Source organism: Apteryx mantelli, chromosome 15 (genome assembly GCF_036417845.1).
Source record: "Apteryx mantelli isolate bAptMan1 chromosome 15, bAptMan1.hap1, whole genome shotgun sequence".
NCBI lineage: Eukaryota > Metazoa > Chordata > Aves > Apterygiformes > Apterygidae > Apteryx > Apteryx mantelli.
In genome coordinates, this window is record NC_089992.1 from 16,638,738 (window position 1) to 16,663,799 (window position 25,062).

A 25,062-nucleotide genomic window follows, 5' to 3' on the forward strand; every position below is an offset into this window, starting at 1 on the left:
TTATGTCACAAGCAAGCAAAACTCCAGTCCTTTTCCACCATAGTAAATGAGAAGAAAACACAGAATGTTTACTGTCTGGGGCATATCTCTTACCAGAGACATGGAAGCAATGAAAGACAAGCCTTGAACGGTTAGTGTGTTTCCTCGGGTCCGCTCGGGGAGCATTTTATCATGGGGGAAATGGGAAAAGCGCTCAGAATGGCCTGGGCACTTGTGCTAACTGTCCTCTTCTCCCTCTTGCTTAATGTTTACAGATAACTGCAAGCTTTACTGATATATATATATATATATATATATATATATATATATATATATTTAATCAGATTCTCTGTCAGATTCCCTGTCCTTTCCATTGTGAATGTCACCAGCTGTTCCTTAGTTTTTTGCTTCTGAAGAGGAGATACCAAGTCTGTGGCATACCCATCAGCTTACCCCATGTTGCATATGAAGTGTAACTAATATTAGTACCTAATCCATTATATGACATTTTTCATTTTTTCAAGAGCTTTCAAAATAAAAGCTGAACTTAATTGAAAACCTGTTTTATTAAAGAAGATATTCTGATCTTAACACTGTAGGCTCCCTAGATACTACTATATAAGCTAATAATAATTAGCCTTCTGTAAGTGCCCAGAATAGAGCTGGTCATCAGGCCCTTAATTTAATGATTTATTGATTAATGATTTTTGTATTCCAGTGAGGAAGAACACTTCCTGAATGGCTGCTGGTCAACATAATTCTGAAAAAGGATGTGAATATTCCTTTGATATTATTCGTGTCCATTCTTTAACCCTTGTGTGCCCCACTCTAGCAAGGCTGTCACCTTTTTGTCTTGTAGAGTTTTTGGATTACCGGACTGAGATTGGGCCCTGTAAAGAGATGAATCATACCAAGATTACTGAATTGAGAGTAAAATGCAAATGCTTTCCCGCATTTTTCTGAGATTTTTGGGGTGAGAAGGGAGGAAGATGAGGGAGGAAGGTGATGACAGGGCCTGTAGTAGTATCTAACAAATCACCAAAGGATCTGGGTTCTGACTATTTAAAAAAAAAAAAAAAAAGCTTTCTGCTTCAGGTATCTACATGTCAGTATTTCCGGATAAATTCAAGGGAATGATCAATTGTTTTCCCTTTTATTAATGAATTTAAGTATGCTGTAATCCCGTTACGCGATCTCCTGGATAGGAAAGGAGGAATCGCCATTGACCTAAAGCAATATGCAGTGTGGTAGAGGAGGTACAACAGTTATGTATGACAATTAGTCTGCCATACCTACCAAAATCCCTCTTGCAAAGTATTACCTGGCAATTTATGTTGTAGTGTAAAAAGCACTAAAAAAAAAAGGCACAAAAGTTTACATGACTCAGTAGATGCTTGTCTTAGATGATTTAACTACAATTTAAGTCTTTGCAGTTCACATAATGAATATGATAAAAACAAAAATAGAGCTAAGCTCTTTGCTTTGGTATCGAATGATAGAGTCCTACCTGAGCACTTACAGAATGCTCAGCATGACAGGCCATATTAATAATTTGTTTGATCTTTCACATTTTGGCTGCAACTCATTTGACTCAGCCTCAAAGCATAAAGAAATTTTAAGAGAAGACACACTTATTGTCATATTTGTTTCCTGAATATCTTTCTAAAGCTCAAGTAATAATATAGTGCGATAAACTCTGTGGCCAAAAAGCCCCCATATCCTTTTCTCTGTAACTTTGGGTGTTTATTGTACTCCGAAGTCATCGCTAACACACATACATGTTACTATTTGTAGCTGGCCTTCTTTGCGAACTCCAGTCAAACATGGTTCGTACTCTGCTTTGTTTTAAGTCTCGGTGTGGTCTGATCACTTCGGGTAGCAACATTTTTCATCTGCCTGTTTTAAAATTAATCTGCGAGGCTAGATACTCTCACTCTAAAAAGAAATAAGATCATTTCTTCCATTAAGAGTATTGGAAAGCATATAGATAACTTTTTATAGTTTCAGTTGGATTTTCATTAATGGCAGCCCTGTTTTTTGCAGAATTTTATCTGACCTATCACTGAATACAAAAGCACGTTCTTCAGCTGATTTTCACCCTGCCTTGCCCTTTATCTCGGCCTCCTTCCTGTTGTTTAGCGTCGCTTTGTGCAGGGTACGAGCGCCTGCACGCAGCCGATTTTGGCAAAATGACTACCGTTGCCACCGATCGTAGCCCGAGCCGGACAGCCTTCCTGGGGCAGAAGCTTTTAGCCGCAGGTTGCGTGAGCTGCGCTGGGCAGGCGCCACCCCCCCGCCCCCCCCGGCAGGCAGGCGCCCCCCCCCGCCCCCCCCCCCCCCGGCAGGCAGGCAGGCAGGCAGGCAGGCAGGCGCCGCGCGCCATTAGCATGCGGAGCAGGTGACGCGGATGCCGCTCGTCCCCTCCAGCGGCCGGGATGATGTGTGATTATGAAGTCATCAGGCGCGGGCCAGTCGGGCTGGCGCGAGGCTCCCCCGGCCCGGGGGCCGCTGATTGGTGACCGTGTGTGCGTGCCCGACAGACTGTGAAATGGTGGGCTGCTGCGCGGCTGTGCTGCACCTGCGCCCCGCCGAGGTGATTGATTGGCTTGGTCATGTGGAATGTTCCCATCTGCTCCGCAGTAATGTGGGTTTTGTTGGGGCTTTTTTCCTTCCTTCCTTCCTTCCTCTTCTCTCCCCTTTCCCCTTCGTCCGCAAATAGCGAGCGCGCGCTGGGTAGTTAGAGCAGGCAGTCGCAGAAGGCAGCGCAAGTCTCCTCCTCTGGAACAAAGTGGGGCGGCTGCAAGTTGCAGCACTGTTCTCATGTACGTTACAAGACCAGATGTTTTGTGTTGTGTGTGGAACAGTTTGAGGATGCCTGCGGTGTTTTAACATAACTGGGGTGTCAGAGGAGGGGGGAACCTCCCCCCCCCCGACCCAAACCTGCATGTTACTCTGCAGAACTCTTACTGGTTTTACAAATGCACTCTGCTATTGTAATTAGATTACCAAAGTAGCAGTGCATGTGGAAGATCTTATTTAACCTCAGAAAAGTAGTAGTTTATTTATTGAAAACTACTGATGTTGCACTTTAAATGCCAAGAAATTATTTTAGTTCCTTTAAAAAAAATTCTATAGTTACATTGGGCGGTCTTGTTTGATATTTCTTAATCTCACTCCTTTTTCATAATTGATCTATTCATTCCACTTAATGACTAATTACATATCAGAGCACATCATCAGCAGCATTCATCATTGTAGAATGTAATAATCAATGACATTTCAACAAAGGAAAAAATAAATATGCAAATAAGGACTCATTAACATTTGCATGAGCTGTTTGAATAATCACGTTGCTGACAAGGCTGTAATTAACAGAAATTGATGCTGAGTTCAGTATTTGATAGTGTGTTTTCTCAGCGTTTTATTGTTGTCACTGCGGGGGCTGGAATGAAGTTCTGCTCTACTTGTACCTTGACTTAGGCTTGATGTGATGGGTTGTGCCAGGTAGCAGAGGCTTCTGGGAGTCCTTAATTCATCTGTGACCTACACTTAATGCATAGCAAGATATTTTACTTAAATTACCATATTGTTAATGAAGCAATACTAAATTTTTGGTAATTATGCAACAACTGAAGGCAAATTTTCTCTCCAAAGTCAGGAAAACTAAAAATGATTCAAAAATTTTTTTTTAATTGAGGATCTTATTTATATGAGTCAGGCACTCTGAAACTATAGGATTTCTTATTTGCATTGAAAATGAGGTATTGATGTAGAATTTTTTGTTAATCTGGCAGAGTCTATCAGTGTCAGGAGGCTTGAGCTTTATTGTAATTGAAAATCACTTGCTAAGGAAGATGTTGTGTAATTATGAAGCGTACAGTCTCCCTCTCTCCCTTCCTCCTCCTTTCCCCCCCTTTTATTGCTGCAACTTTACTCCCCCCTTCCCTCTTTTTCCTGAAGCTTCCTCTTTTTGTCATGGATATCAACTGAAATGCGCAAAAACACAATAAAGCTGTTTATGTCAGTTTTTTTGGATGACTGTAAGTGCTGATTATAACAAGTTTAAGGAATTTCCTTTGTTGAGTGTGTACCCACGCCATATGGCTCAACATGGAACATTAACTTGACAGGGATAATGGATTGTGGTATATGGAGACAATTTTGCCTGCAGCTTCACTATAACTCATTCTGGTTGGGGATCACAAGTTTATAGTATAGGATGCAGCAAACATCCAGATGGATTTACTTTACATAAAAGAGTTGCATTTCTTTTTATTTCCTGCCTGTAATTGGAAAAAAAAGACTTTTTAAAAAAAGAAATAAAAAGTGGTAAACAAAGAATGGGTCTTATTCAGAGAAGAAAAATCTCAGTGGAACTGTGCGTGTAGTGGTGATAGAACTTTTTCTAGAGATACTGAAATACAGGTGAAGATGTTATTTACATATGCACATACAGAGTATAAGCTTTTTCAAATAATGTCTCAGCTGATTTCACTTTTCAAAATATCCCAGTGTATCTCTAGTTCTAGAAATAAATAGTGCTCTAGGATAGTGAGGAAAATGCTATTTGAAACAAATCTCTGGTTTTTGCTTAATGACTTTTTTATTATAAGGAAAATTACCGCTTCTCTAATGTTCTGATGTTTTAGTAATGCTCTGATAGTGCTCAGTTAAAAAAAATTTTTTTTTTCTTCGTAAGCTTTTTGTAATATAAGGAAGTAAAATACTGCTAAAATAGTTTAATTTTTTTACTTCAGCAGTTGTCTGGTGTAATGGGAACTGTGCAAATTCTTAGAGTGTTACAAAAATCAGTGTAAATCTGTTGTTTCCTACTGAATCCTCTGTGCCTGTCCAAGGTAAGGCCTAACTTTACGAATGCTTCTACATCTGAGGGACTTTAAGCACATATAATCCCATTAAGCACGTATGTAGCTGTTTGAAGGATCAGGGTCAAAAATCCATATTTAGTATTTCAAATACAGCTAAATGGGAGGGCTTCAGCATTGCTGTACACTTGCAATTCAGTTATACTCCAAACGAAATTGGATGGCTTAGTATCTGAAAAGGAGACATCTTTTAAATATCAGTTTTGGAGACTGGTTAAAAGCATCAGCTTTTTGAGGCATTGGAATTTTTTTTAGTGGGCCTTCCTTATCCAAAAGAGGTAGAGAGGGTATGTATTTATTATTATTTTTTTTTATTATTTTTTATTTTATTTTTTTGCTTTTGAGGTAGACACCTGAACAGATGGAGAGGACAAGGTTCATGGTTGGGGAAGAGGGATACTGGTTGTGATTACGACAGATACTGCGTGTCTGTCCTGTCTCCCCACTACCACTGTTGAGTTCACGGGTTGACATCCCAACTTAGCATCTCTAGCCATCATCTAAAATTTCAGAAGGTGAAGAGATAGAAAGAATATGTTTTTTTACAAGGGAGGATGAAAAAGGAGCATTAACTATTGACCTACGGAGAATCTTTGCTAGCTTAAGATACAGGCTTTCTTTCGGCTTTTCATACTACAGTTTATGCTTTTAAAAGCTTCTCTGGGTTCTTTTTTCTCCCCCTGCGTATCAGGCTATGTGGCTGATAACCGTAGCCAGGTGGGAATTTACTGTGGAGTTAAAGATGTTGCTTGTATTCTTGTTACGAAGTCCCTTATTTCTACTGCCACTGCAGCTGTGGAAAGACAATCTCACAGAAACACACGATGTATCTTCAACATTTTTAATGAAATTCCCTGCGTATTTGAAGGTGAGGAGGTGCAACGTCATACCTAGTATGTCAGTCTCTCTAATTTATGGTTCCCTGTTTGGAAAACACTAGGATAGGGAAACGTGCACCAGTGTTGCAATAAACATGAAGGAAGAAGAATTTAAATCTGTAGATAAGAAAATTCCTTCCAGGAACTGTAAGGAGACTTGACTAATTCCTCCAGCTTCTGGACTTCTTGTCTCCTTTCTGGCTTCAGAAGGAAAGCAAGAGTCAAAGCCTCTGCAAACACTTAATAAAACTGAAGGTTAGAAGATAATATGTGTGTCTCATATTGGCACTTGTTAAGGAATTTCTGAGGCCCTATATTTGCAAAATAACATGAAAGTTCTTCCTAGGTTACAATAATGATTTGCAGCAACTTAGATTACACACCAAATAATAGTATTCTGTGGATATTATAAATGGTATGTTGGCAATAAGAAAGCGTACTTTAAGCTATTTTTATTCACCCCCTGGAAAAGCTGTAAGAGCAGGTTTCACTTTTTTTGATACTTGTAAACTGTGGTGCCCTGTGAGGTGGGAACTGATGATCCAGGCCTATTTTTGACTTAGTATAAGGATATTGCAAAAGTCTGGTAGGTCGTGAGCAGAGAGGCTGTCTATAGAAAGTTACTGAAGAGTAATGCTTGGGAGTGAATTCCCTTGGTCTCTGAAGGTGAACCATGGTAATGCTCTGGTCCTGCAGGCTCTGCCATGTCGCAGGTTGGAGTCAGAAGTTTGGGTGTAAAGAGCAATGAATTTTGCATTTTTATTTTGCTAATTTATTAACAAATATTGCCCCAGTCTTTAGAATACTAACATTTTTGGCTATTGATATGTGTTTAAAGGAACATGGTTGGAAGGGGAAGGGTTTTTTCCATTTTGATACAAGGAAATGACTAGATGATCTCCTGAGGTCCCTTCCAACCTCAACCATTCTGTTTCTGTGAAATGATTTTTGACTGTATTCCCATCTCTTTGCTTTTATAATGATGTAGACACTTTCTTTCTCTGGGTTAGCGGTTTATTACAATGCCATAGATATGTGTGTTTGCTATGGATGTGGGTAGTTCAACCTTCAGCGTGATTAGAGTACATAAAAACAGGAGGGGGAGCTCTGAGCCCAGCAGCAGCTGGGCAGGGTGGGGAGCAGTGCATGCACTTTCTAGCAGCAGAGGAGAAGGGCTGGGAGGGGGCTGTAATAGCAGAACAGTAAGAGGAGAGCACTGAAAGTGCTGCAAACCTGCTACCAGCTGGCCTTTCAAGCTCTCTTCTCTGAAAATTATTTTCATCATTTTTCAATATTAAATGTGGAAGTTTCGTATCCCCTTTCTTGTCCTTAACCCTCCACACACACTGAGAGGCGGCAGGACTTGGTTTCCTTACTTGAGGAGGGTACATTATTACTATATATTATGGCAAAAATAGAAATGGGTTTTAGTCTGTATTTTTTTTTTAAAGAAATTAGTTTTTATCTTAAAATAGTACTTATCTTCCCTTAAGTTGTAAAATGATTATTGCTGGTTACATTTTCATAATTTTCACAAATTTTGATTGAGTGTAAAGACAAGTATGTTAACACTAGACTGCAGGAAATGACACATTCTCCTTCTCTTTCAGATTTCTCTCTTTCATCAGTCTGCAGTCCACCAATATTCTCATAAGTGCATAATCTAAACCATATGAGCAGTCCCAGCTGAATTCAGTTCAATCATATCCTTATAAGTACATATGGGTTTAATTACTGAATTGGTGCCTTAACATTAATTAAAAAATACTTTTAATAAATATGAGGAGTATTGTTTAGGTCCTGTTTTCAACATGGCTTTTAGAATTGAACAAATATGGTTGAGTCAAGATGTGTGTAAAAGCAGTGAGCTAAACAATTTGAAAAGCTGAGTGACCACGTACTTAATCTGAATCTAGAACAGATGAAAGGCTAGATAGTATGGGCAGGATTAGATTATTATCTAGGGGAAGTCTTGCATCTTTTCCTAAAGAAACAGAAGCTTCTTTCATGATAAATGGCATTCTCAAGATGTGTATGTGCTTCAGTACTCCTGTTGGGGAAAGAAGCAGCATTGAAAGTTGAGTTATTTTCTCTTTCTGACTTGCCATATGACTTTCTTCACTTACCCATCTGTAAATTGGTCTCAGTAATACTGTCTATTCAGCAACTGTCTTGAAGCAAGTAAGTTTGAATTATAACAGTGGGCAAATAGTTTGAAACTTTGAGGCTAAAATCTTCTTCATAACTTCAGGGGCAACTGATAGTATTATCAAAAGTCTTGTTTCTGACTATATACTTTGTTCAGTAATTTGGAAGACTTTACATTAATATTGTTGCTTGCAGAGCTGAATAACTCCTCATTTTGAGACGGAGTGCCAGCAGAGTTTGAAATGTTTGAGTCTGGCGAGAGAGGACTTGTCTGTAAAACAATGAAATTGCGTTGGGGAAATACAGTGCCTCTGTTCGGTAGAGGCGGGTTGAGGTACACTGTGAACTGTTGTGAGCTGCAGCTGCATTTACCATCAAACACAAAGTTGGTGCCGATGAATGTTTTGTTTTTAGTGTCATGGAAACTGTGAGCCAAAGAATGGATATTCATCTGGGAAAACAGCAGTTCACTGCATAAAACATCAGTCTCTTCCAAAGCAGTTCTTAAAATAGACATTGTGGATATAACCCCGAAAGTAAAAGTGCAACAATTTAAATCACCTCAGTACTACCTTTTCTTTTCTACCAAAATATACATTTGAACTAAATAAATGTAGAAGCAGTGAGAGTTTTAAGATATAATTGTAGTGTGGAGCTCATGTAATCATTCAATGTTTATTGTGCAATTTTTATTATAAAAGTAGAGAGGTTTAAACATTTCAATAGCTTTCTTACTCCATTAGAACTTGTTATTACCTTTCCTCTTCTAATTGTTTGCTCCAAGCAGAATAGTTCTGCTTATCATTCAGTTTACTGTTTCATGCAGCACAGCAAAAATCACAAAACTCCCTGCAGAGACTAGGTATCCAAGAGAACTCCCTCTCAGGCAGAAATGGAAATACAATGGTGAAAGGTGGTATGGAATAAATACATTTCTAAATACGTGAGTGTTTTTGCAGACTAAGTATGAATAAGGTATAAGAAATAATGAGTTAAGGGGTGTCATCAGTAAGCTTAAATTTGTTTAAATTTGGTAGTAGGAAAACCAAAGCGAGTATGAGATCCGAGTGTGAAGAGGTAAAGAGAAGCCACAGAAGTGTGAGGTCATTGCCCCAAGTGTAAAGAGGAAACTGAGAAAAGGAATTGGAGGAGCAGAAATGATTTGGCTCGAGTGAAAGGAAGGTTGCCTCTTGCAGGATTTCAGAATCATGGTTTCTAGAATGGATGTGAGACCGATTAAAAGGAGGGATGTGTCATTGAGAGGCCTATTGCAGTGGCAGTGAAATCGGTGGGACTCTTACCTTATTGCTTTTTGTTGTTTTAATTCTGGAATGCTTACTTGGAAGGCCAGCCTGGACTATTTGGTGTTTTTGAATCTAGATATTTAAGAAACATATAGCAGAAAGTGCTGTGATGAAGTCAACAAAATTGTTGTGGTTTTCGGCAAAGAGAAAGTGATTTAAATCCTTCAGATTGAAAGCGGCCTGTGGAGGGCTCTAGTCCAACATGCTCAAAGCAAGGTCAGCAGTGAGATCAGACCTGGTTGCTCAGAGATTTATCCAGTTGGTCTTGAAAACCTCTAAGGATGGAGAACAGTCTCTGGGCAGCCTTTGCCACGCTTGATTATCCTCACGGGGAAAAAGTTTGTATCAAGCCAAAACATCTCTTGTTTTGATTTGTCTGTTGTTTCTTGTCCTTGCACCATGCACCTCAGCGAGGGGCCTAGCTGTGTCATCTTGGGAACCTCTTTGGAGGCATTGGGGGGGTTGCTCTTAGGCCCCCTGAAGCTGTCTCTTCTCCAGGTTAAACAAGCCCTGCTTCCTCAGCTTTTCCTCTTAGGGAAGGTGCTTCAGCCCAAAGTGCCCAGTCATCTTGGTGGCACTTTGCTGGGCTTGCTCCAGTTCATTTTATCTCTTCTTTTTTTAATTGAGGGCCTAAACTGGGGTGTGATATTTTAGATGTGGTCTAACAGGCACTGAATAGAGGGGTATGGTCATTTCCCTTGATCCGCTATCTCGCCTGCAGCTTGCAGTCTTCCCAGCCCACCAGTCCTCCTCCGCAGAGCTGCTTTCCAGCCACTGGGTCCCAGCCTGTATGGTTGCAAGGGGCTGGTCCACCCCAGGTGCAGGACTTTACATTTGTTCTTGTTGAATTTTGTGCGGTTTGTGTTGGCCGATTCCTCTGGACTGTTTAGGTCCCTCTGAATGGTGGTCCTGCCTTCAAATGGATCAACTGCACCTCGCTGTTTGGTGTCGTCTGCAAACTTGTTGTTGGTGTGCTCCATCTCCTCTTCCAGGCTGTTGATAAAGGTGTTAAACAGGACAGGTCCCAGCATGGACTGTAAAGTTGGTAATGACAAAATTATAGATGCAAGGAGATTGATAAAAATGTAAATTCAAGTCCGGAAACAACTACATGAGAAGTAAAATAGATGCTTGAGATACTGAGACGAGTAACACAAGAGTCAGAACAGGATCAAGATGACCCTTGTTTATAAATGTTTAATATCAAGGAGTAATGTGTAGCTGAGTGATTACAACGGAGATGAAGGCTAGATATGAAATGGGAAAGTCTCTTTGAAATTAAGTATGGTTTACGTATAAAAGTTTTTGATAATGTGCAAGTTCCACAGTCCCCATTTTAGAGTTTGGGGAATTGAAGCACAAGCAGGTGAAACGGGTAAAAAGATATCAAAACCACATGGTTCTTGCTTTTGTTCCTTCATACAGTTTAGGCTTGTGAGGAGGATTTTCACTCTTCCCTTGCAGGTAAGTGCGCTTTCAGGACCATGCCCATGTGTTCCTAATGCCGAGGTAGCTGTCCAGGCTCCGCTGTCCGCTGCTTGGGAGAGTGCCCGTGAAAGGGGTTTGCAGTCGCGTGTGTGCTCACTGAAGAGCCGCTGAAGCTAGAGGGGAGGAAAGGCTATGATAATGTGTGGACCATGCTGATTTTTCTTACTGTGACCTAGATACTTTTCTTAGTCCCTCCTCCCCAAGATGACTCTAGGTAAAGAGCAGGAGGCTATAGGTCTGTGCCTGAATCCTATAAGCATCTTTTTACGCTTGGCTGAATAAAAGGCAGATTGCCTTTCTGTGTGCGGTTCAGAGTGCTCTCGCTCAGTGACCTGGCTTCAGTTGTTTCGTTCTGCCAGCAAGTGCCAAATTTCCAGTAACTGTTTTAGATAGTCAAGTTGATGATGAAAAGATTAAGTATAGGGGCAAGGTTTGAGTCATGTTGATGTCGCTGAAAAATATTTAATGATGACTCTCTATTTCGAGCTGCATTTTAAAACCTTGTCTGGTGGCTGATTATTAATCCCTTAATGTGTTATTACACTGTTCTTTTAAAAATCTTTTTTTTTTTCTTCTTTCGTCAAAGCATTTTATTGTACCAAGTCAGGTACCATACAAAAATTGGTTACTTCAATAGCGTAGTCTGCCAGCTTGCAGTGTAAAAAGACATCTTTTTCGCAGACTTAGGTTGGTTAGCATTATCATTAATGTATCTGATCCCTTATTAATAAAATTCCATTTTGTGATTCCATTATTTGTGACTTGCTCTCAGAGCAATAAATTATTTGGGTCATCCTCTTTACTTGTTTTGAATATTGTATAAAGCTAACTTTATTCCAGGGGTCTTGCACTTCCTGAGTATTTTAAGACTGACTGAAAAACAGTGTTAATATTCAAGAATGCCCCTTGGTTTGTATTTAAAAAAAATTTTTTTTAAATATGCTTGGAATCGGGTTATCTAGGCCTGCTGATATAGAAGTGCAGAATGTGAGCAGTTGCTTTTGCATTCTCCTTGCTGTTGAAATAGGAAAAATTTCATTGTTCTTATTCGTATGACCAATATTATCATGAGTCTTCCTTTTGTTCCTAAAATGCTAGGAAAAATGTGTTTTATCTCCTTTTGGCCATTTAAAGCAGGAGTGTGATACCGATGAAAATCAGGTATGCCCAAGCAGAGATGTAATATTTATTGAGATAAAAAGCTTTATTCTTTAGTTGAATAAGCAGCATGCCATGTTCCTTGGTGCTTTTAAATCTGAGACTTGCATTCATCTTGACTGTCTCTGGATCCAGGATATTATTGTTAGTGTTTCTTCAGTCAGATTGCCATGACTGTTATGATCTCTTATAAAGACATGTTTTTCTTTCTCTACCAAGAATGTCACTCTTCTCACCTCCCCAAATAAACAGCTGACACATGTTTTCCTTTACAACAGTTTGGGGGATTGGGGGTGGGGTTTATATATGACTTTAAAAGCGGTATTCATCTGTTACGTGCCTTGACAGTGAGGTTTCAATGTTTTCCGGGATGCATGGAGACACGTGGGATATCTCTTTAAACCATGAGCTGTATGCATATAAAGACCCCCTCATCTGTAATTATATGTCTATTTTAAAGGAAGCTACTGTCCCTTTTTACTGTTGGTCCTTTCTATTTCAGGTATAACCCTCTATTAAAAAAAAATCCTTTTCTTCTGTATGTGTATTAGCATTTTAATTACATTATTCTCCCAAGTAGTGTTGTCCGTGAATGGTCACAATTAGTCAAAATAACTTTTTACTTGCCATTTTCAGCCCAAAGATACGCAGAATGTTGTACTAGTACAGCTTACCAGCTAGACAGCTTCCCTTGGGTAGTTTGTTGCTGAAGCTGCTGTTCCCTGCTGCCTGCTAGTGCTGCTTCACGGCAAAGCAAAGAGCTTCAGAGCTGGAATTCCAGTGATGTGCTGGCGCTCGTTGCTTCTAGTGTCAAGATAATGATACATCTGGAGTCTAAAGCAGCTTTTGCCTTTAAGGTGAAGTTCTTCTGTGGAGCCCCATTTTGGTCTGTTTTCTGTCAACAAACCAGGATTTGGGGTGTGCTTGCATAATGGATTCTGAAGGCAGGTTAACTTTCTGCAAATGCAATAGATTACAACAGAAATAACTTCCTCTGGCCATGTTGTTGATACCTAGTAAATGGATGGAAAAGGCCAAAGCTGTGGTTTAGTTGAGCTTGGTTTCTTCTTTGTCTTCCTGAAGCATGTGGGACAATGCTGTATTTTTGTGTGTGTTTTGTTTGTAGGTAGACAAGTCCCTGAAATCCCAGAATTTTTTTTCCTCCTGTACAAATCCTGTATTACGTATAAACCTTTTCCTTGTGGCCAATTCCAACTTAGGAATACATGGTGGAGCTCTGCCCAGGGGATCCAGGAGGAAGTTTTGCCTTTGAAGGTTCCCCAGGGTTACACCTGGTAGCTCCTTCGTGGACTGGGAAGGCAAGGGCATTGCTTCCCTGGCTCAGTCTGTGTACCCTTGCCCATACCGGTTTGCCTTTCTGTAACGCAGGGATGTTTCTCTTGTGCAGTTATCTTTAATGTTTCGGGGCTTGGTAGGTCTGCTTTCTGTTTCTGGACAGTCTGAAATCTCTTGCTGCCCAGAAGGCGCTTCCTGCATGTTGGTTTTGGTCAAGGTGAGATCCAGGAGGAAGGATTTGAGTGCTGGGATGTGTTTCTTGTTCTTTGCTTATGCATACAGAAATGCAGTACAGTGAAAACTTGATGTTTAGAAAGTGTCCATAATAAGTAAGTAATGTTGGTTGCTATTGAAATAAGAACATTCATTTTAAGCTCTTGGGGTTCTTTGTATTTATTTTGGCTCATCTAAGCTATCCTTTATACATTTTACGTTTAACCTTTGCTTTGGCTCAGTGTGCTTGCATATAGTGCAGGGGAGCAGTGATGAGTTTTCAGCTCCCAAATTGGAAACCAATCTTTTCAGGTATTGTCTTATGGAGCGTTTTGCCTTCTGTTTTAACAGGTGATGTCTCTGTGGTGGCTGCAGAAATGTTTACTTGAAAAAGTAATAATGGGAAAATATTTAATGTGTTGTTTTGTTTTCTCAAAATTTCTAGCATCTAATGATGGTTGCTTCCCCCCCTACCCCCAGTACAGCAGCTACTGCTAGTCTGGAGACCTTGGGAAAAACCAATTATAATCTTCGAACTATATTGGGATGATTGTATTGCTTTTGATGGGTGAAACATGAATGAGTTATGCAAGTCATCCAAATAAGTACCGTCAAAACTTTTATACAACAGTATACTATTGTATGTGTTTGCCAGGTGCCTTATGGAAGACAGTTATAAATACTTACCATGTTTTTACATGTGTTTATATATATATATGAGAGAATGGGGAAAATTTCTTTCTTTGCTGACAAAGCCAGTATATCAAGTTTAATGAGAGTGAATAGATCTTGGATAGTGAGAGGAGCTGTAGATATCTCTGAAAGGAGGGGTAGATACATCTGAAAGTAACTCTTATTATGTTAACAAACAAACAAACAAAAAGCAATTTGCAGCAAGTAGTGTTACCAAATAGTGTTTCAATCAGAAGCAAGTGTAGCATTCTGTTGTAAAGTATGGATTCTCTATTCCTTTCCACTTATAAAATCTTCTTGACTAGAGACTAAAGAGTGTACGTGATGTTCAAAGTAGCTGATGGAAGCTGAGTAATTTTTGTCCTTAGATCTGGGACAAATTCCACACTAGGAGAGCAGGGAATACTTTTCAAGTTAGTTATAAGTGGCAACTTTGTTAGTTGCTTAAAAAATTTTAACGAAATCCTTTGAGGGTGAGATGAGGCAGGTGGAAAAGAGAGAAATGTTGTAGTAGACAGAGTGAAGATACTTGGATACCCCAGAAGTATTATGTAGAGTGGATAAAGATGTGATAAAATGCCCACTTATGCCCACTGTGGCATGTGTGTGCATTCATAAGCATACACAGCCTGGTTATTGTCTTTTTTTTTTTTTTGACGGATATTTTAAATCCTTAATTTTCTCATTTTGAATAAATTTTTAGTGTAATAACTGTTAGCACATTTCTCCCACTGGGTGAAATGTGTATGCATAGCACGTCCTTACAGGTTAATAGAGCAGTAATATTATTTAAGGTAGGGCTAGCCTGGGGTAGACATAGTAATGGAGAATTGAATACTAAATGTACTGAACAGCTATTAAAGAATTATTTGGTTCACAGATATTTGACCACATATGCTTGGGGGAGGAGGGGAAGAAAGTTCTTTCTCTATTTAAGAGGTTTGTACTCCCTTCCCCGAGCCTGCAGCTGCTCATTTACATCTTCCTGCCAGTGCCTTCTGCCCTTGTAGCCTTGCAAACATTTGATTTGTTATTTAGCGCAGTTTGAAGGATAGAAGCTTCTTACAAGTGATGGGACAGGAATTGAATTAGTACTGAGGAAAGAGCCCTCCTGGATCAGCCGCTGATGGAATAGAAACTTTCTCAGGTTGACGTAAGTGTATAAACTAGAAGTTCATAGGGTCTATCTAAATATAATGTGGAGTTTAGTCCACCCTTACCTCCAGTGTATTTGAAGTACATAAGAGTATTAATAAATTTGTTTTTATAGCACAAGATCTGTGCAGTGCTTTGCAAACTGACAAAATACTCCATCTTTTCTTAGCAGTACTTACAAATCAATGAGATGAAAGTGTCGTAGGCATGTCTTTGGGAAGCAGGTTCTTTTAATACCACTTCATACACTGACATTATTTCTTTTTAAAATATTGCATCAAAGAAGTTGTGAGAAATCCCTTGGGTTTTGTGTTTAATGTATTAGTAAATGCACTCTCTGACTTACTGCCCGGTCAGTTCAATCAGCTGCGTTCTGGAAGTGAGAGACGTCTGCTGCAAACAGCCGCACAACGAGGAGTGTAAAAGCACTTCGGAACTTCCGTAATTCTACTACTGCATGGGAACCAGAGTGACTTTTTTTTTTTTAGATGATTTTTTCCAAGTGTCAATAAAGCAGTAATTTTGTATCTGCTGTCCAATGTTAGTATCAAAGCAATGTTCCTAAATTACAACAGTTATTATGGGTAGTAAGTTGACTCCAGTTGATACCAGCTTCAGATTCTCCATATTTTGCATCATTTAGATGTAAGAAACATTTCTTGCTCCAAAGATGATGAGACAGTCATAGGATTGGATAGTAGAAATATACTGCGATCTTACAAATGAAAATTTATGATATGGAGAATACCAGGACGTTTCTGGCAGACCTGAGTGTGGAAACTCAGACCCCATAAATCTCATTCAAAATCATAATAATCTTGTAAGGTAGTGGAATTGTTCTGCAGGATCATGGCCTTTCAAATTTTTGACAAATAGTAGGGGACAGAACTCTAGTATTAAAGGCAAACTTTGCTAAGCCTTTTCTTTTCTCCTCTGGGAAATGTGATTTTAGAAGATATCACAGTAAGAAAACAATCTATTTTTTTTTTTTTTTTTTTTTTTTTTTTTACTACCTGCAGCTGTACATACTATTTCCTTATCCATTCTTCTAAAATACATAGATGAGCATTCTTATGACCGCCTATAGGACTGTAGTGCTAGTCATCACATAGGCATGGCACTTCTGGTTTATATCTTTGTGTGTGTATTGTTGTTTTTTCTTTTAATCTGCTACTTTAGTTATTACTGTTTTTTTCAGTTAAATGATTTTGTTATGTATGAATTGCTCCCTTATTAATCTTAAACTTCAAAATGCATATTAAGAGTTTGCAGACAATTCATATGATGTAGGTTTTGCTGCTTTATTAAGAGGCAAGTGAGTGTGGATGTGTTTGCAAGACTTCAGGGATTATTGATTGGGAGACTGCTTGCAGTTGCAAGAAGACTGAGCTAAGATGGAGCGTGTGATGAGATAAAGGCTGGGTTAGGAAAGTGATTACAACAGGGAACCTGCTAATCACTGACCTCTGTAGGGATCCTGTAGTTTATCACTAATCTCACTTGCACTTGGCATTTTCCTCTGCTGCTGCTTCATTGTTCATAGCTGAGTGAGTAATTTGGCTTGGGAGGCAGAGGCGGAGGGAGCTGCGCGTCCAGCAGCTGCGCTTGCTGGCACCGGCTTGCTGCGCGGTTCGCGTGTAGCCACAGCGCGCTTGGCCCACGTCACTGCTCGCGCCGAACCTGTCGTGAGAGGGTAGGGGGGCGTGCGTTTGAAGCTCTTTCTTCAAATTGTGTTGCTTCGGATTTGTGTTTCGTTTCTGAGTTTTGGTCACAAGTATTATAAGAAAAATGGTGTGTAATATTCTTATGTGTATACACAAGTATGTATGTGTATATGTGTAATATTTTGTGTACCTTTAAAATCTTGTAGGGGTATGTATATATATATGTATGTGTGTGTGTGTGTGTATTAAAAAAAAACTGTCAATATAAAACATATTAACCAAAAGCTGTGAAATCTTGTATCAAGGACAAGGCCTATAAAGCAGTAGAAGGTGAAGAAATGATTCCTCAGGTGCTGTGGGAAATGTAGTAAAACTTTATGGCTGCATGTGTCAGTCAATCTTGCCTCTAAGAAGTCAGTACACCAAATACTAGAAGCAGGGCTGTTGTTAGGTTTTAATCAAATTTAAATTTATTCCACCAGACTGAGTAAGAATTGTTGAATAAGACTTTTTTTTTCTTTAAACAACAAAATTAAAAAGTTGGTATTCCATAAACTTTACATACTTTATTTCCATTTTTGTGGTATGTTGGAAAGCAATATTAGGTGTTGTAGAAAACTGTTTAAAACTTCTTCTGTGGAATATTTTTCTTGCATCTTTCACATGTGGCTGTCGGTATAGTTTCTGCAGTTTGTTCCTTGTTGTAGTGGACAAGAATATGGAAAAGCACTTGAACGTGTTAATTCTGTGGGTTACTGAAACACTTACTTTGTTGTTAGAAATGAAGGGGGAGAAAGCAGTGTAATTGATTTCTAGCAGAAGCCACCAACATCAATTTGATAACCTTTTGGGGACATGGGAACCTTTCCAGGTTCGAGGTGCTGGATGGTAATTATGACCTTCTTTTAGGCATTTGTAAAATTAAGTCCTCTGCTTCGTCCTTGCAGCCAGGAGCTGTTCTGTGTGGTCCTCAGATCATTGAGCGTAAATTTATATGAAACCCTTTAGTACAAAAATGAAGAACAATTTTCCAGCCCTCTTTGAAAAACAAAACAAAAACACTTAGAATGAATCCTGAATGTACTGTAATAAACTGACTTTTGGGTAAGCTATGTGTTTTGACCTCTTAACAGTATTATGAATGATGAAATGCTGATTAGGAAATGCAGAAACATGTTTTAGAATTCACTGAGAGATCTCCTTTATACAAGGAGGGTAGTCACGCGTCGTGTCTGACAAATAGAGCAGCTGCCAGCTGTGGTCACTGTGGTATTTGTATTAGATGATAAGCATTGCTTTATTTAAAAATGCTGGTGCTTTCCAGACTGTTAACCAAATATATTCTTGGGAAAATGCTTAAAGAGATCTTCATGCTGTAAAGGGTTAATTCTGTGGGCACAGAAGTAATTTTTTGCAGAGTTATGTTCTGTCATCCTCATATACCAAGCATTATCTGGAAGCAGTGAGAACAGGCTGTTGTACTACTGGCGGACATTTATAGCAGGTTCACTGAAGTAGTCCGCAGCTGAGTTCATGTAGTGCTGGTTTCAGTTGACTCTCACTTTGCATGTTGCTGTTTCAGTTTCATTGTGTTGCATCTAGTTAGGCTGCACAGCTGCTACACAGAGAGATTTATTATGGAACACTATTCCTTGCGCAGGGTTCAAAGCTATATTAAGCTGTGAGCATATCATATTTAGACAATCAAGCAATTGCAAGAGAAAAACAATTATTTACTAAATGCCTGTTAGTGCTTGAAATGGTACAGCATGTGTCAATGTTTTAAGTTTGTGAAGTTATGAAATACTTGTGGTTCAAAATGCTTAATGGGATTTTCTTAGTTTGGTTTCTTATAAATCCATAGTCCTTGGGCCATAAGCTTGTTAGGTGATGATTAGATCATTGAAGTTTTTGTTATGAAACCACATGAAACTTCCTTACTTAAAAATAAAAATGCAAAATTCATTCCAAGTTACTTAAAGATTCAAATACTTTGTGAGTTGATCTGTGCGGATTTAAGATTCCTATATATAATCAGTTCAATTATTTTTGCATATCTGTTTCTTTGATTCAAATCTGGACTGTAAGTAAAACTCTGGGATATAAAGCCACCACTATTGAACCTGAAGAAAAGTTTAACATGATGGTACTTTATAAGCAAGGCATAGATTTTGCCTCAAAATGATGGCACCTAGCTCCTGAAACCCATAACTTGTTAGGAAGCGCATGATAGAGGTGATCCAGGAAGCTGATGGTTCAAGTAGCCCTGTGGAGGAAGCTCTGCTGCAGAGCTCTGATGGGAAGTTCTGGAGCTGAGAAAACTATTAGCTGGGCAAAATGGCTTAAGTGGCTTGTTTACTTCTCAGGAATATTTTGTGAAAATAAAACAGGATCTGAAGAGGGTATATCGTACTGAGCAGCAAGCCTTCTGGGGTAAACCTGCAAGATATTTCAGAGTATGCCTTGGCTTTCAGCGTCACTGTATTTTTAAAATATGCTTGCTCATAAACTCTGGTGCTCATTCCAGAAAGTTTGTTTTTTGCAGTGTTTTTATACTTTTTTTCAATTTCTCAAGAATCCGAATTGCTAATAAAGCTATTTGATAAGTTTCCAGCTGTGAACATGTGTTTGAACTTTTTTGTGACTGACTTGCCAGCAATTGCTCGTGCATTAGTGAGGCAGTGCATATGGCACTGACCTGCCTACTAAAACTCTGTGGAGAAATTTGAGCTCTCAAACTTGCAAATACCCACACCTCAAACATTGCTTGCTGCTTACCTGGAGTAGTCGTGAAGTATTTTCTTTCCATTTGATGTGTAAACACTACCTACAGTTTGCTTATAAGGCTTTAAATATTGAGAGTAGCACCTTGCCTTGACCTGAGCAGCTAAAGTGTGTTGAAATGGCAACAGACAAGGTATCATTGATACTCTTTTAATCTTCATTATATTGATATAGAAACCATATGGTGGTGTCACCAAACAGCATGACAGTGTTAAACCTTTTCGATGTAGTGTCAGATGAGTTGCAGGGACTGTTGATAGAGTCCTTCCCATCCTCTCGTGGACAGTGCAGGTCTCAAGCAGTCTGGCTGTGCTTGGCAGAAGAGTGGAGAAATGAGACTCATCCTGCAGCATCGCTTGGGACAGCAGGAACGGGGGAGGGCAGTGCTGCGACGGTAGATGCTCTTCTCCTCAGCAGGTCTGGATTACAGGACTTCTTTCCAGCAGCCTGCTCCCTCGCCTACTTTCACCCGAGGACTTGCCCGCTTTGTCTGACACCATAGGTGTGACAGATGTGCTCCAGTAGTATCGAAGATGGGTCCCTTCCATCTCCCGTGCCTTTGCCGCGCGGCTGTGAAACCGTGCCACTAGCACCACACTCCGGCCCTGCCACGGGAGAGGGCAGTTGAATAGACCGTAGAAGAGAGATCATGGAATAGCACTCGACATTAATACAACTCGTACTTGGGAAGCGTGAATCCTGTTGATTTTCATGTTTAAAACTGTGAACCTTTAACATTGTGATACTGCAGGTTTGAGGGTGGTATCTAAAGTGCCTCTACTGGGGATGTGTTTGGGGGAGACTTTCAGCAAAGGCGCTGTGTTGTCCTTTATCCCAGGTTGCTCTCTGAACCCTGCATGGAAAAGGTTAGCTGCTTGAGCACAGGTTACATGTTTATTTGCTCCAGCTGCGGTTTCTGATAAATATTTAAGTAGTGGGGCATCAGGCAGCCTTGACTCTTCTGGATCATTTCTTAGACCCAAATTTGGTATAGAGCAGCTATTGTTAGTCAGCTTTTTTCTTTAGTACGGACCTGCCAAAATTCTAAAGCGATAACATTTAAATAATGTGATTTTACACATTCTTATCTAACAATTTGTTGCTTGTTACATAAACCATAATTTAAATCCATGATTTTTCCAGTCTCTGTAATTGACTCTTGTACAAATATTTGTTTTAAAGCCTGCTTGGAAAACTGCATACTTCAGTCAAAGTTGTTTATCATGTGGTATAAGATTCTCGTTTTCTGGAAAGAAAATGCTGAGTCTGGTTAATATGAGCAGCATGATTCATGCTACTTCACATAATTTTGCATGCTAGGTATTTTATTTGCTTGGTGTCTGATAGTTGTTAGAGACAAATAGCTTCAGCAAAAAAAGGTTAACTTTTTTCTTCCTTTTGTTAGAGCAATACTGCCATTTTTCAAGCAAACTACTGTTGACCGGACGACACATAGTTGTCAATATGATAACCTTGCAGAGATGTTGTTCCAAGAGCGTCAGTCTTATTCTTCCTCTCCACTGAAACAAATAACACTTTTTTTTTTTAATGAACGATAAGCTTATTTTGTCTCTTCTTATGAATTGAGTTCAGGAATTTGTGGTAGTTAAGATAAAAGCAGTGGAAATGCAATAGTACAGAGCTATTCATCACTGAAATGAAATGTGCAAGAAAGGCAACTACTCTTTCTTATTTTTACAAAAACTGGATGACGTACACATTGTTTAGAAAGGGGAATTCCTTAGGCAAGATGGCATTTGCTTTCAAATGTTTTATGGTTTTAAGTAGATAGGTATCATGGCTTATTAATGTTTACTTTTGGATAAGAGTCTGAATGGCGTTATGGGATGTTTCTTAGTTTCAAGTTTGTCATAGCTGGTGTGGTCATATGCAGTTGGTATTTTCTATTAGGTACATACGTGATGACTATCTGATGCCTGATGTTGTTAGGCACAGTTTTCTATTCACGAATTTTAAAAAATTAGCATTGACTGATCAGCTTCTGAGCCCTACCGAAGAACTTCCACACTGTGTTTTAAGATACAAATGCTTCAGTTTGGCACAACCAATGAACAGAGCACTAGGTGTTTTTTCTAGAATGGCCAAACGTGTTACTCGTGACTTGGGACCTCAGGTAGCACCAGCTGAGAGCAGCAGCTACTCGGCGGGTGCAGGCTATTTGGCATGCAGTACCGGCAGCCAAATAATGCTCGCAGGCCGGAAGGGAAGCGTCTGCTTTGCTGTTTTGAACAGTTCGATTGCGTGGGTTTGGTGTCTGAACAGAATGTGCACGAAATGAAGGTTTAAGGGATGAATATCAGAAGTTGAATGATTTGACCAAGATTTAAGTTTGGTGTGGTTTTTGTTTGTTTTTGATTTTAGTTTTTTGTTCATTTTGTTGCTTTTGTTGGTTTTATTTTACTGTTTAGTTTATTCATCACCTCAGATGATACTGGCTATGTGTTAGTTACCAGGAGGAGGAAGAAATGTCTAAAATAGTTGTCAGCTTTTCTCTTTGATAGTTGAAGTGAAGGTGCATTGAACATTTGCTTTTTTTAGTTCTAAAATACCAAGGGGATATTTTAAAACAATAAAAAGTTTGCAGCAGTTCTTTCTTACTGATTCTTACGTAACTATAGGTTTATGTAAGTAGTGGAGTTAGGTAAGTATGTTGTCTATTACAGTAGTGCTATTTCAGTGTGTTAAATGCAGACATATAGAAGCCTACTCTTATTTATGCAATTTAATTTTTGTAAATTTACTGTGATACTGACAGATTTGGGTTTTTTTGAATTACATGTGTAAGCACAGCTGATGCAGATATCTAGCAGATTTTAAAAACAACCTAATTTGAAATGTTTTTCTTTTATAGGAAAAGCCTCAGATAGAGGTCCATTTCCATTGTATGGTAGAGATACGGGGTTACCGGGCTGTCAAGTAAGTATAGTGATAATTGAAAGCAAATGGAATAATCTGAACTAAAATTCAGTTTAAATTACTTGAACATGTCAAGCTACTGTACACCATGAACAAGAATGTAGAATGCAGAATGAATTTTCTGGACTCTGAGTTGTCAAATTATCTTGCACTTGAGATTATATGTGTGTGTGAGTGCACATATATATATATGTAATATATATATGTATATATAGATTGTATATGATATATAATCTTAGAGCTATATCTCTAAGAGGATATATGTGTGTGTGTTTGCACACACACACGTGCACGCACATATATATCTCCCCTTAGAGGAGATTCTCTTGCTGTGTGCAAGTGGAACTGGTTTTGTAGTTCATGAGAATAAAGTCCTATGTTTTTAATAAAAAAGGGTGATTGTTTGAGTGTCTTTAACAATGTGCTAAAGGAGTCTGCCAACAAAATTGCAGACCAGTACTTATTGCACATCAGGATTAGACCATGATACCTAGATTATTCATATATGTTAAAAATTCCCAGCATTTTGCGTATAACTTGACTTAACCTTGTTAGCTGAAATCTAGGTTAAGGTTTGTACCCAGAACCCTATCTTTGGATCATATAACTCTTGTTCCCTTTTGGTACTTCTCTGCCGATACACTTCATGACCTTTCTATCCTCATGTTTTCGAGTCTTGGACCAAAGTTTTTGAAAGAGAGAGATTGTTTTTAGTAACTGTTGCTCTCTGGATTCCTAACATCGTAGTCTCAGAACATGGTGGTGTTGTGGCACTGCTAGGAGAGAGATGTTGGAGATAATTCACCTCAAAGCGATGAATTTCCACTGTGTCTGGTCACGATCAAGAGTCAGTAATGTACCCCTTACATTTATTCTATTTATTGTGCTCCTTGTTGAAGCAAGGAATTGTTTATAAGTTGATAATCAGCTGATTATCAGTTGTTTATCAAATGAGAGATGACAATTAGTGTAACAAAGATACATTTGCATGTCCAAGAAACTGGAACAGTCTGTCCTTATCCAGAAGTCAGTCTGGCTGTTCTTAAAGTTAGTCCCCAGAAAGCTACGAAGAGGAGGTCTGTTGTAAGACTTAACATGTTCCACCAAGATACAGAACAATCTGAAGACTTCTGGAGATGCTTCCAAAGATACTCTATGATGGAAACTTCCAACAGGAAGCTCTCTTTTATGGTGGGCTCTCTGACAAAGGCTTCCCAATAGGCTCTCTCTTTGGATACAGCCAGAGATATAAGGTGCAAAGACTACCACCTTGCCAAGAGGGACAACAGATTAGCTGAACAAGGGAAAGACACTTCTGATGTAACCTTAGAGTATAGGCAGGTTGTTCAGGATGGCAGTGTTTTCTGGTTTTGTTTTTTTTATTATTATTTGGTTTTATTTGTTCACCTGTGTCTCTGAAAAAATTTGTCTTTATGTTGACTGGTTTGGGATGCTATGAATAAATGCTCTTATTTCATTTTAACTTCAACTTGCATTACTGTTACTTAAGGTTACTGAATAACAAGACGTTTTTCACCTGAGAATGATAAAACCCTACTGATCTAGCACTTCAAATACTTTCTTTTCTGTATCCAAAGAGTAATAGAAAGGGTCCCTATTTCAGTTGCATGATCTGCTGGAGAGCTGACAAGGGGAAGCTTAAGAAAACACACTACTTCTCTACTGACTGCTTGCAAGTAGGGGGCTCACTGCAATGCAGTGAGATGCTACTGGATTTCACGCTTGAATGATGAGGCTCACAAGGAACTTGGCAGTACTGAGGGTTTGTCTCCAGTGTCTTGGAGACTGCATTCAGAAACTGGTGTTCAGAATGACTAGTGTGAAAACCTCAGCCTTGCCTTTTTTCTTTTCTTTTTTTTTTTTTAATTTCACCTGATTAAATTCTGTGCATCAGTAGACTTTGAAGTATGAAGTAGAGCTTAGACAAGTCTACCAGGTTCATTTTCTGAGACTGCCAAGAAAAAGGAAAGATCAATGTGATATATTTTAGGCTCTGCTGTCGCCATGAATTTAATTGATTTGGACACTGTTGGCAATAAAATTATGCAGATGTTGTTTTCTTCCTTAATTATTTTGACATAATGGAGGATTGCTATCAGTTCTGCCTTGACAAGTTAGACCCCAGTTATTTTCCAGCCCTTTATGAAGAGACAAGAGGAAGGTTGTGGTCTTGGACCAAGACACTAGCAGTACCACCTGCTGTTTCTTAGTTTCTTTAGTGATATCTTTGCCTAAATTCCTTTTAATTCAGGTTTATCATGGGATGAGACCCTCATATGGAACAAGTGACAATAATAGCCATCCTTTACCTGCTGAATTGCTGGCTTGAATCTAACTTCTGACATGTGGGAAAAGCTAAAACTGTATGCCCTGACTCACTGAGAGTGGTATTGAAGAAAAAAATTCCTTGGCCATAAAGAGAGGAAAACCAGTGCCCATCCACTATAAACCAAAAATC

The 25,062-nt window shown here is 39.1% G+C and overlaps 1 protein-coding gene across 7 annotated transcripts in view; it reads left to right on the plus strand.

The window, feature by feature from the left end:
* The window catches only part of TCF12 (transcription factor 12), a 184,538-nt gene that overhangs the window by 84,964 nt on the left and 74,512 nt on the right, over positions 1–25,062 (plus strand). For all 7 annotated transcript variants that reach the window (XM_067305579.1, XM_067305582.1, XM_067305580.1 and 4 more), the window contains one exon: positions 22,519–22,583. In XM_067305579.1, the coding sequence (XP_067161680.1) occupies positions 22,519–22,583 (65 nt within the window). The remainder of the gene's footprint in view (positions 1–22,518; positions 22,584–25,062) is intronic.